This window comes from Ips typographus, linkage group LG2, assembly GCF_016097725.1.
Source record: "Ips typographus isolate SLU linkage group LG2, UJ_Ityp_2.0, whole genome shotgun sequence".
Lineage (NCBI taxonomy): Eukaryota > Metazoa > Arthropoda > Insecta > Coleoptera > Curculionidae > Ips > Ips typographus.
Window position 1 is genome coordinate 12735249 of NC_138423.1, and position 12958 is coordinate 12748206.

Here is a 12958-nt window from a genome sequence, read left to right on the forward strand (position 1 = left end):
AAAACACTTAAAAAATGCAAGAACTGAAACTATTAAACGGACAAAACACTTTAGATCACTGACATACAAAAACAAAGGTATTAGCACGAAAACCGCCACACAAATATACAAATCCATCTGTAGACCAGTTCTAGACTACGGACACTTACTTAGAGCAAACGCTACTGACAAAACTAAAAGATATACTCAGACTACGGAACAGATTGCTCTAAGACTAATAACCAAAATAAGACACCCAGAAAACCCACTACACAACCCATCCAACCAATAATAGTATATTATTCTACAAGTATATTACCGTCGTAGAAAAAGTTGATTAACTTTTAATATTATATTATATTAGTATATTACGTCAAAAACAAAAAGAATGTTATCCTATTATACAATATTTATTTTCTTTTTCTTCCACCTGACTATGACGTAAGGGTAAATTCTACGTCGTACATAGGATCGTGTATAATATGATTTACCGGTCCCCAATGCCTTGGAAAGTCTGCAAAATTGCAAAGTTAAGTTTCCAAAATATCATAAAGCTATGTATGTTGAAAAATCACGTACAACCCCTATTCAATTTCCAAATCATGCCTGTATGTACAGTGGTACTTTCCGCTACTTCTAAATTTTTGTTTTCTTCTTCGTAAGATTCCAGTGGTTGGGTGTTTATATCGATATGTTCCCTATTTTTCGTTTTCTCTTCTAGATTGTCATACATACAAATATATCTAGATTTATGCAACCAGTGATTACAAGTCAGATATTCAAGATATAATGTCAAATATTACCTGCTAAGCTTGTCGCAATGTATGTCATTCCATCCCAAAGGTTTCACAAACACCTTGACTTCTAAACAATATTCATTAGGATAATAATTAGGTTCACCGCTCACCCAGCCATAAGAATTAATAAAGTTTCCATTTTCCCAATGAAACTTTGTAAAACTATGGGGCTCTCTAAAGCCACCAATCCAATATTCGGCTAAAAAAGTGCTTTAAATCATTACGAGATCTAAAAGATGTGTTTTGTATTCATATATGCAAAAAAAATAAATGAAATTTGGGAAAACACATTCGAAACATTTACCATTCATTGTTTGCTATCCCATTTTACCGTAATTTTTACTAAACTTATAGTGTGACTTTTGATTATTGAATTCAAAAAACTTACTACGTTCGTATACTGAACTCGGAGTCGCGTCTCTTTCCAAAACAGCAAGGAATTGCTTACGCTTTTCGAAGGTGTCAAGACAAGCCAATGCCATTCCTTTTTTCTTACATGCCAAACTAGCATCTTTCCACATAAGCTTAAATAAATTAGTATAAAAAACAAATAAAACCAATTAAAAAGCTTTACTTTGTCGGTAGATATCATAAATTGAAAACGGCTTTCCTTTTTAAGTATATTTCCAGATTTTTCGTACTCTTTTACTCCTTCATCATTCGTAGGAACTCCTTGTATACCATCTTGAAAGTGATAAGCAACCGGGAATAATGTTTCAACTATTAACTTGCTCTACTTACCGAAGTTAAAAAAATATAATAATAGATAATAGAAAATTCCAGTATTAAGCAACATTTTGGCACTTGATATTGTAAATCAAAATTCGTCTCTCAAATTGCATACTCACACTGAGACGCAATAATCGAAACAATAATTCAAAAACAAGTGAAGAAGATTACGTGTGACCTCTTTAATAATGGCAAGCCTGTATCACGAATAAATGCAGTGAAAGTTGTTTTTAAACAGTATAAATACATCTCATCAAAATAAGGTGTTTGGTGAATTATTGTCTATAAGTATAAAGTATGTCAGTTTTAAGTACAGATTTGTACATTTATTTAAGTTTCTGAACATGGTGGGCTAATAAGCGGTGTAAGCGGCTGAATTTTCAGTAACTATACAAAGTAGAACCTCGTAGAAAAAATTCTTGGTAAATGTGACTACAAGATATTGCGGGAAATTATTTTCAAGTTTCTAAATTCACCGCTAAGGGGCGTTTCGCTGCCACTAAAATAAAAAATTATCAATAACCCTGAATGTTTAAATGGAAGGGTATAATATATTACGTAAAAAACAAAAAGAATCAGCTTATTATATATTTATTTTCTTTATATTACAAATGGGACCATACGATCTATGTCGTACATAGGATCGTCCATATTATGAAAAGATATCGGATGTCTCCAATGTCTATCCCTTGGATAGTCTGCAAAATAGAATACTTTAGCTAAAGTCCGTCCCAGGGCCAGTGGCAGTGACGCAATAATTGTCGTTGCTATTCTATTACATGTGAACTGAGCGAGATGGAAATTTGACGTCAATGACGTATGTCATTTACAAATTTTTTTATTTGTGAATGTTTGTGCTGGTTCGGGGTTGACGTAGTGCCACGTTCAGAAATAACTCCACGTCCGTAAATTGACAATTTGTTATTTGATCAACATATTCAAAAAAAAAAACGAACAGATGTCACGTGATAACCTGTCAAATGACTTCAGGGAGTGTACGACCATATTGGAAATTTTTAATTTTAATTTTTTTGGCGTTTTTTGACAGTTTTCACGAATTTGTTTCTGTTATAATTTGAATTTGTTCATATAGTTTTTATTTTGTGTAGTTGTATTTGTAATTTTGATATCACAAATACAATTATTTTCATTTTGTGTCATTTTGACAGCAGAATCATGTTCTCAAGGTCAAAATTTACTGTACTAATTGAATAGTACCAAAATGGCGGCGGTTATCCAGTAATCCACGCAGAGAGTCTAACAAAAACTAATTTTCAGGTAAAGTTTTGTGCAATTTTCCAAAAAATTCTCTATAACTCGCTTATTTGAAACATTCTGTATAGATACACCATATAACAAAGAAAGCTAATAAATTGGGCTATCACGTGACGTTGACCGGACCAGGATAAGTTGTACCGTTTGACCGCTAGATGCCGTCAAAGATATTTTCATAAATATCTCGAAAACGGTTTGAGTTCAGGATGTAAAATTTTTACCACGTATACACCCCAATGGGAAAAAACTTTTACTATACAGTGTGTTTCCACGATAAATGCGTCATACTTTAGGGTTAGATTAAACATAAAAAAGTAACTCTAGTTTGCTATATAAACCATGGTCCAAAGATGTTTCGTTATGGAGATACAGGATGTTGAAATTTGGATTAAAAAATCTAAAATTAATTAATTCTTCAAACCCGCAGCAGATATTTTTATAAAACCTTGTAAGTAGATGTCAACTGTTTTATAAAAAATAAAAAAGATATTTTTAAATTTTTCGAGTGGCGTCCAATCAAACAAGCTTTGAATATTTTCACATCAAAAAATATGGACGCCACTGTTTTCTATAAAATGAAAATCAGTTCTGTATTTCTCATTCAATTTAGAACAGAAACGCTATTTGGTAACTATTTGGTACACCTTTCCGTTTACGAATAAAAAATAAAAAATCATGATATTGTACCCATAAAATCAATACTAATAATCGTCGATTCTGTTTACTACTTAATTTAAAATTTTTTATTCATTTAGAAAAAAACACAATTTAAAATTTGAATAGTGACGAAAGTCGAAGATTTAGTATTAATTATAACGGTACTTTTTGCAAAAGTTTTAATATTTTACTCAAAAATAAAAAAATACAAGTTACCTTTTCGTTCTAAATTGTATAAGGGATTCAGAAATAATTTGCATTTTTTGAAAAAACAGTCGCGTATATATTTTTTTTGCGGAAATATTCAGTAACCTGTTCGATTGGACGCCACTGGCAAAATTTAAAATTTTTAATTCAAAACGTCCTCTATCGTTGACAGTTAACACCTACAAAGTTTTATAAAAATATCTGCAGCCGTTTTGAAGAAATAAATATTTTTAGGTTTTTTTGCAAAACGTGGTTTATCGTTGACAGTTGACACCTACCTACAAGGTTTTATAAAGAAATAATATTCATTTTAGATTTTTTGACCATGGTTTATATAGCAAACTAGGGTTATTTTTTTGACGACTAATCAAACTCTAAAATGTGATTTATCGTGAAACACTCTGTATATGAAATTTTTCTGTACAGCGTACCGTTTGACCTTAAAAAACTGCATCTGACATTTTTTGAAAAATTTTTGAATTTTGAAAATTGTTTTTGATAGCTTTAGATTAATGGTAAAAAGGTGACGTGGAGTGATTTGTCAAAATAGGATTTTTTAAGGGTGCCACACCCTAAAAACTGTCAAAAGTCCCATAATTTAAAGGTCATCTCCGAAATCGTGCCAGTTAGAGCAGAATAGACGTCAGATTCGTATTCTCCAGTATGAAATTAGATAAAAAAAAATTATTTTGATTTAGCAAAATTCAATATGGCCGCTGTTAAGTAATCCCAAAAGTCACCAGATGTTGCACAACAACTATCATTTCTGGCATCCAGTTGACTATACTGGAATGAAGATTTTGTTCTTTGGTTATCAAGCCCTATAGCCTCTCTGATGAGCCGTAATACGGCGAAACCGGTCAGAGGATTGGGATTGATAAACAAAAAACAAAACCTCACCATTTTCAACCAATCAGATCGGTGTTTACCGAATGATGCGGCAGCAATGGGGCTGTTCCTAGATTTGGGAACGCCATCTGTACTTTCTAACTCATAGTCGAACTATGAATGGAATTAGAACTATGAATCTATCTTTAGAGGTCTGAAATTTTTACCCGAAACGCACCTCGTTGGATGTCTGGTTCAAACAAAAACAAAGTTTTTTAAATCACCGGGTAAAAACGCTCAAGCCGGCAACAAAGAAAATCTGAAGAACTAATCTAAGACAGAAGTGAATTTCAAAAACATGACGTCACAGTTAATGTCGTCACTGCCATTTCTCCTGGGACAGAGAGTATGTATGTTGAAAAATCACGTACATTGTGTATGATATTTCCCAAATACTCCTAAATTAAGGTTCGACTCAATCGTATCAAACGTAATTTCCGTTGTACTTTCCGCTGTGTCTAAATTTTTGTTTTCTTCTTCATAACTTTCTAGTCGTTGGATGTCTTTATCGATATGTTCCGTATTTTTTGTTTCTTCTTCTAGATCGTCATACATACAAACATAGCTAGATTTTGGCGATCAGCGATTACAAGTCCAATATAGATTAATATTATCAAATATTACTTGCTCAGCTTGCCGCAATGGACATCATTCCATCCCAAAATTGTCACGAACACCTTGACTTCTAAACAATATTCATTAGGACAATAATTAGGTTCACCTCTCATCCAGCCATAAGAATTAATAAAGTTTCCGTTTTCCCATTGAAACTTTGCAAGACTATTGGGCTCTCTAAAGCCTCCAATCCAAAAATCGGCTAAAAAAGTGAAACTGGTTGTTAAACATTTAAATTATTGTAATCAAGGATGCAACAGTTTTTCCATGTTTCTGTTTAAATCATTACGAGATCTAAACGTTGTGTATTAAGTATCGTACTCATTTACCTTTGTATTACATTACTTGCTATACCATCAAACAGATTTTGTTTTTTTTTTAACTTTTGCTTTTTGAATTCAAGATACTTACTAAATTCGAAATTGTAGCTTGAACTCAACGTCGCCTTTATCAAGGCGGAATTAAATTGCTTACGTTTCTCCAAAGTGTCAAGACAAGCCAATATCATTCCCTTTTTCTTACATGCCAAACTAGCATCTTTCCACATTAGCTTAAATTAAATCAGCATGAAAGACAAATTAAAACGAATTGAAAATGTTTACTTTATCTGTAGATATCATAAAATGAAAACGGCTTCCGTTCTTAGGTGTATTTAGAGATTTTTCGTACTCCTTTCCTCTTTCAGCATTCGTAGGAACTCCTTGTATACCATCTTGAAAGTGATAAACAACTGGGAATAATATATCAACTAGTAACTTGCTCTACTTACCTAAGTTAAAAAAATATAATAATAAAGCAGAGAAAATTCCAATGTTAATTAACATTTTGACACTGTAAATCAAAATTGATCATTTAACTTTGGTCTCTTAAACTGCATACACACACTGCGAAGCGCAATAATCGAAGCAATAATTCAAAAACAAGTGAAGAAGATTAAGTTGACCTTTTCATATAATGGCAACTGTGCATCTCCGTTTTGATAATGTAATATTATTAATTAACTGTTTCACGTAATATGATAATAATATGATCACGATGTAATATTATCAATTGATTCCACACAAACCACTTTGGGACTTTAAGTGACAGAATTGTTTGTTGATGACACGAAGTTGCAACAGAAAAGCTTTCCAGCTGTTCACTGCAAATTTGAAATTATAGAAAATCAAAGTAAACTAAGTTTCTCCACCCCTTGTAAATATTTAAAACTATGTTAACATAACAACAACTTCCCAATCATATTCTTAAGTGATTTGCATTGCACACTTTTAAAAATTGTGACGTCATCCTAATTTAGCTATGATTTCATTTTCTATGTGTTATCTAGAAATTGTATGCTGTCAATAGATACTTAATTATTATACTAATAAAACTTTTGTAAAAGTAAAAATTAAAAAAAAACATACTTTATGACACTACCAAATACCCAACTCCATACCATTATATTAATAGGTTATGTTTGTGATAAAAAAAGTCTAATAATCACTTTGATCTGTGCTTTGATATATTCTAGTAATTTTCCCGTTGTACAACAAATCATTGCTATTTATGTATTTTTGATTAGTTGCAATAAATAATATTATTGTTATTATTAATTTTAACATTACTTAAACAGCATTATCAATTTCGCGAATTTTATAATCATAATGTCTAATTAGAAAAATGCTTTTTAATGACATCATGTTTGCATTATAGAAGATGTATACAAAGAAATGAAAATTAGCCATGCAACCGAATGCAACTGGATTTTTTTATGTAGTTACTTTAGTATTTATATATGTATATTTTAGTATATAATGAGCTATTGAAATATGGTACGTTTGTCACAAATTAATGGTAGAACTTACAAACCTCTTTAACAAAATATTAACATTGAAAAACATCACTAATGATTGAAAATATATTTTCATTCCTATATTAAAGTAAGGAGGCAAGAAATCTCCAGAAAACTATAGAGGCATTACTCAGTTCAGTTATGAAGCTCTTCACAAAGATCATAGATCATAAACTAAGTGGATGTGGCATTCAAAAACAAAAAAAAGCAAAAAGCTACTTCAATGCAACAAATACCAAATTCTCCACTCCTTGCAAAGATTTAAAACTTTCAAATCATACTAAACTTGAGTGAATTGCACTTTAAAAAATTGTGACGTCATCCTAATTTAGCTTGATTTTCCGTATAGCACTTATGATTTAATTTTATAGAAATTCTAGAAATTGTATGCTGTCAATAGAAACACACACAGGCATAAGGCATGAATGTGAGTAGGTAGAAGACATTGTCAAGTGGAGACGAACCCCTAGAAGAGCCTGGAATAGCAAAAATCGCTAGAGATGGTTTTCACAAGCATCTCAAGGGAGCTGAAAGTTGGAAAATACAGGCCTAAGACCTACAATATGTGGAAGAAGAAGAACACTTTAGTTTAGATTCTCGTAATCGTGTTCATTTGCGTTTTTTTCAGTATATCAGTAAATTTACGTTAATTTGTCAGTAACAGGAAGAGAACATAACCTAAGTTAACTACCTATAAATGAAATTCTGATTTGGGTTTCAGCCATTCATGGTTTGTGTTCACATGTTATATGCCCTGCTTTAACTTACACAGGGTGTCCCATAAGTAATGGAAAAAAATTTGATAGCGGGTTCTATCACTAAAATAATTCGGTTTAGCACAACTTCCCTCAGACGAAAACAAAAATACAGGAGATCAAAGTTATCTTTTTTAAAATGGACTTTTTTACTTATCTCACAAACAAAAAAGTGTTTTGGTAAAATTACATATTCGCGGGTTTTTGAGGATGACAATTTTGATTACCGAAAGTTTTAGCCAGCGCGCAGAAGTTGCCACCTACAGGAAATAATTCACTTTAAAATCGACCTGCTTTTTTCTGGTATAGTGACATCTGGAACCCGAAATCTGTTTTCCAATATCTTCTAGCCAAAAAAGATATACTTAGTATTTCTAAAATTACCAGTATTGGGCTCGATGCATCTATGATCAATTTAAGGAAGTTTTAGTTGAAATAACTGCCTATTATTGTTCCAGCACAAACAGCTATTATCTATCATTTCTCGATGCTGGTCATGAATTTGGCTTCCTCGAACGATTTGGAATTTTTTTATTTAGGTAAGTAATTTCTCACTTGCAATGAGAAATGAGCTAAGGCTCCATCCTCTAAGAAGATTATAAATTGAAATCATATATGGCACCGAATACTTTGCAAATATCTCAAAAAACACCATCTTAAGGATACCAACTAAGAATATTTTTTTGTTAAGAAAATATAGGATAACAGATAGTCGGGTTTCAGTTGTCACTTGGCTTTACTAAAAAAAAGTTTTAAAGCAAATTTCTTGTAGATAGCGCCCTTTATAATCGAATAGTAAACCCTCCAATTCCTAATATTAACAAGAAATTCTAAGTAGATCACAAATTATTTGAAAGATTTCATTTTAAAAAAATAATTTTGATTAACTGTATTTCTGTTAACTGATCATCTAAGGTAAGTTGTGCTAAATCGTATTACCTTAACCCCATAAACACGCCAATAAATTATAATATTTACCATTACTTATGGGACACCCTGTCATACATATAACATAAAATTTGCTTTGCAGTAAAAACAATAATAAATAGGTATTTATACAGGGTGATTCCAAAGTTGGTGCTTTCCTTTCACCTGCCAATAGGGCTTCAAAAAATAAGTTTTTTTTTCCTTTGACGCTTTTTCGAAATATGAACAATAACGAAGATACAGGGTGTCAAACTGAAAAAATAAAAATTTAATGATTTTGGCCAAACTACTAGAAGTAATTAAACAAAATTTTGTAGGTGTCAGTAGCTACGTGGAAAATAAATTTTCCAAGAAACAACAATTTTCTTGCGTTTACCAGTGGCGCGCGTACAATTTTTTTAAAACATTTTTGAAAAAAAATATTACCCTACTGGTTTTTTTTCAACATAAAATTTATTATTGAATTCCTTGTTCAATTCTAAAAATAAAACCCCTTTTATTATTTTTTGATACGACGCACCGTTTCCCAGTAAAAAAAATAAAAACCGTCTTAATTCGTGCCTAAAATTAAATGCTGTTTTAATTTAAGATGTCAAATTATTAAAACTTAGTTCAAAGGCGCCTGAAATCTTTTGTTTTTGTTTATGTCTGTTGATACGGAATAACCTGTAGTTAGTTAAAATTAAATTTATGTTATTTTTTATTTTGTTTTTTTTTCAGTAAAACTTTGACACCCTGTATTTTCGTTATTGTTCATATTTCGAAAAAGCGTCTAAGGAAAAAAAAAATTATTTTTTGAAGCCCTACTCGTAGGTGAAAGGAAAGCCCCAACTTTGGAATCACCCTGTATAGAAAGTTCTACCTCACATATAAATATTACTCTGTCAATTGTTAAAGTCAAATTCTACACACAACATGCTGAAAACTCAAGTTTTTTGTCTACACGGCGCGGCGAGTAAAACATGTTTTGCAACATAAATCGTGTATGACCGCAATATGATTTTTAAAGCACGTTCTAAACAGGTAGGATGATAAAAAACAAGATTTGTAACTAATATTGGAGTGTATTTGTTCTATCAGGTTCACAATGTTTCAGGGCATTTTTTTAAAACATAAAATAGTTTATTTGATTCTTCATAATATTTTATAGTACGTTACCGTTATTATCATACCGTTATTATCGTATTTTCGCCGTAGTCGTTGTAGTCGTAATCGTACATGAGATCATCTCGTACTGGTTGCCATGAGGGATACGTCATTACTAAAATTAAATTCGTTAGTATTTTTTGAAAATATTTCTTGGAAAAACTGTACAGGTAGTTACAATAAGGAATAAGAGTAAGTAGGTTTATTCAAAGAGTTACAAAAAGCATTGCTCATATTTGTAAATAGTGTTTGTCAACTACCTCGACAAAATTGGATATTTGAAATTCTGGCTCAAACTGTCATACGGCAGATGTCAGATATTAATGTCTCATGATAGTTTTCAAATTTAAAATGACCACATTTACATTACTGCTTTCAAGCTCTCAAGTTCTCAAAATTACGGGATCACTCTTGAACTTAAAATAAAATTATTAGTTACGTGACTATTTTTATAAATAAATTTTGATGTTCACTTTAAACATAGAACTGTACCTGCAAAACCACGTAACTAAAATCAAAAAATCAAATTCTAAAAATTAGGTTATATTACTACCTGATTATTCATAGAATGACGTTAATTATTCTGAAGCCAATTTATGACCGACAATCGAAGTCTAAAATTAGATTTTAGTCAAGTGACCATAAAATGCTCATTTTGCGCTTCAGAGCGACTTTCAAAATATCTAGGTATCTTCGTTAGATTTGTTTTGAGAATTCAAACAATCTTGCTTCTAAAACCGGAAAATATGAGACTTTTCAGAGGTTACCTTTGAACTGTTTACAATTTCGTCCTTAACCTGAGCATTTGCGTACTTTTCAAAAACACACTGTAAAGTTAAAATGTTTAATAAAATACGTATACCATCTGTGTCATCACCACCATAAACATAATATTCCGGTGAACTGGTGGAAGTTGTAGTTAAAGCTTCCGTTGTAACTTTTAATTTATTTCTATTCTGACCACCTTCATGAGTTTCAACGTTCGGTCGTTGGTACTGATCTGGATAATCTGTCTTCATCACCTCCTCATGTGGCTCACCAACACACATATATCTATAGATTGCCAGAATGAACACAAATCAGAAATAGAGCTTAGTGTAATATATTACTTGTTTAACTTTTGACAGTCTGCAATATCCCAGCCGAATCTAATAAAATATTTCAATTCCAAGCAATCTCCAGAACTAGACTCCCACCGTGGATGAGACATCAACCAGCCATAAAATTCAACATATTTTCCATTTTCCCATAAATACTCTGGTCTGTTGGGATCCTTATGACCGCCAATCCACAAATCGGCTAAAAAATGGCGTTCTATGTATTAATTATAGTCACCTGGCTATAACCTAGCAAGCTGTGAAACATTATAAGCAAAAAAATATATACTCACAAAATTGTTCTGATTGATTCTTTTTAATTTCATAAAGAACATTAGTGAAATTTATATATTCACGGAAACTGTTCACATAAGCTAAAGACAACCCTTTTTTCTTACAGGCTATACTAGCATCTTTCCACGTTAGCTAAAATCACGTATAAAATTGGTACTTATTTCGAAACAAAAAACTACACGTACCTTTTCTTTGGATATCGTATAATGAGGAATATTCTCTGGCTTATTTTGAAAATTATATTTGTACTCCTTTACTTCAAGAGTCGAAAGTCCTAAATATGGAAAACAAGTAGAAATAGACCATTATGATCAAGTGGCTGTTTTACTTACCTAAATTAAAACATTGTGAGAATATAAAGAACAAAATACCAATGTGATTAATAGGCATTTTATTATGTTAACACAGTAAAATTATATTATTAAGCCTTTAACGTTGGTCCACTAAATGTACACAACACTGACACGGAATACTCGAAGCAAATAGATTAAATGTGACCTCAGCCTTTAACGGCAAGTCTGCATCTCCGTATCGATAACTATGACTGATAGTTAAAAATAATAAAATATTTCAATTTCCTGGAAGCAGCATAATTTGATCAAACGGGTCATTTAATAGCATATTACACAACAAGGGTGAATAAGATATCCTTATCGCACGAGGACGAGGGCGATATAGACAATTTGCCCGAGTTTTGCAGGCTATTTTTTCTACGACTAATTGGAATTACTTAGCAAATTTCACACAAATAAACACTCAATGTTTGAAACGTTTCTGTGTTTACATTATCACTTCGTCTTTTAGGTTGAGGTGTTCAATGGATTTGAATCATTGTAAATTGTAGATATGGTTTACTGTATTGTAATTATGGTAACACTTGGTATCATTTGCTTTATCATATAATAAAGTAGATGTTTTTATTCTTTAATGACTGAACTTGAACGGCTTTTTCATTGCCTCAAAACATAAGCCAAAATGCAATGTTTTCATGCCAACTGTCAGTGAGGATGACAACCAGAAGAATTATTTTGTTTACGTTCAAGATTAGCTGTTATTGGTCTATTTCATTAGGCACGCTGAAGATTGTCTGTAATTGGTCTGTTTCATTACGCACGCTGAAAATTGCCTGTGATTGGTCTATTTCATATCGCACAGTTGCGGAAAGTCTAGGATTCTGTATTCGTTCAACCGTTGGCAATCGCCTACTTATCCGTTCTCTAAATTGTTAAGGAACCAATATCCCTGTAGGAGTAGAAAAATTATTTTTTACCTTTTTTATACGCTTATTATTTGCACATGCAGGTATTTAAACAATTTAGTTGGCACAAAAAGTCACACATGGCATGTTTAATTACAATTATTGACAGTTAGCCGAAAAACCGTTTAACTGAAACATAACTCTAATGTTACCTGGAAAGCTATAAATCAAAAAAACAAAAACAATAAGAATTGTTACTACATAATCGCTTTTGATTTCAACTTATTGAAATGGTTAAATTCACTACAAAAATGATGAAATTTTCGCAATAAGTTGATTAGTAGACACTGTAAAATAGTTTATCATTAATATTCCATTTGCTGTTTTCATGTCAATGTTTGATAAAACTTTCTTTGTTGGTGAATGTGAAAATAAAATGCAATTTATTTTAAAACACCATGTAGAACAAGAAAAGTGTAAAACTTCTGCGATTTGATCAGTATTTGCAATATTTCATTTTTTCCAAATTTTGGACCACTTCTATGTTATTTGAATAGATA

The 12958-nt window shown here is 31.5% G+C and overlaps 4 protein-coding genes across 10 annotated transcripts in view; all 4 read right to left on the reverse strand.

The window, feature by feature from the left end:
* The window catches only part of kug (FAT atypical cadherin kugelei), a 349347-nt gene that overhangs the window by 65452 nt on the left and 270937 nt on the right, over positions 1 to 12958 (reverse strand). The gene's annotated exons all lie outside the window — the stretch shown is intronic.
* Positions 317 to 1687, reverse strand: LOC145724824 (uncharacterized). Its single transcript, XM_081973269.1, has 6 exons — positions 1518 to 1687; positions 1351 to 1460; positions 1165 to 1300; positions 783 to 975; positions 559 to 722; positions 317 to 493 (listed from the first exon to the last, which is right to left on the reverse strand). The coding sequence occupies exons 1-6, from the start codon at positions 1570 to 1572 to the stop codon at positions 414 to 416; spliced, it is 738 nt and encodes a 245-aa protein (XP_081829395.1). The 5' UTR covers positions 1573 to 1687; the 3' UTR covers positions 317 to 413.
* On the reverse strand, positions 2081 to 6090 carry LOC145724822 (C-type lectin lectoxin-Lio3-like). Its single transcript, XM_081973267.1, has 6 exons — positions 5917 to 6090; positions 5750 to 5859; positions 5559 to 5697; positions 5157 to 5349; positions 4904 to 5097; positions 2081 to 2203 (listed from the first exon to the last, which is right to left on the reverse strand). Exons 1-6 carry the CDS (start codon positions 5969 to 5971, stop codon positions 2106 to 2108), a joined length of 789 nt encoding a protein of 262 aa, XP_081829393.1. The 5' UTR covers positions 5972 to 6090; the 3' UTR covers positions 2081 to 2105.
* LOC145724823 (uncharacterized) lies at positions 9708 to 11725 on the reverse strand. Its single transcript, XM_081973268.1, has 6 exons — positions 11533 to 11725; positions 11386 to 11474; positions 11200 to 11332; positions 10919 to 11108; positions 10672 to 10862; positions 9708 to 9924 (listed from the first exon to the last, which is right to left on the reverse strand). Exons 1-6 carry the CDS (start codon positions 11588 to 11590, stop codon positions 9830 to 9832), a joined length of 756 nt encoding a protein of 251 aa, XP_081829394.1. The 5' UTR covers positions 11591 to 11725; the 3' UTR covers positions 9708 to 9829.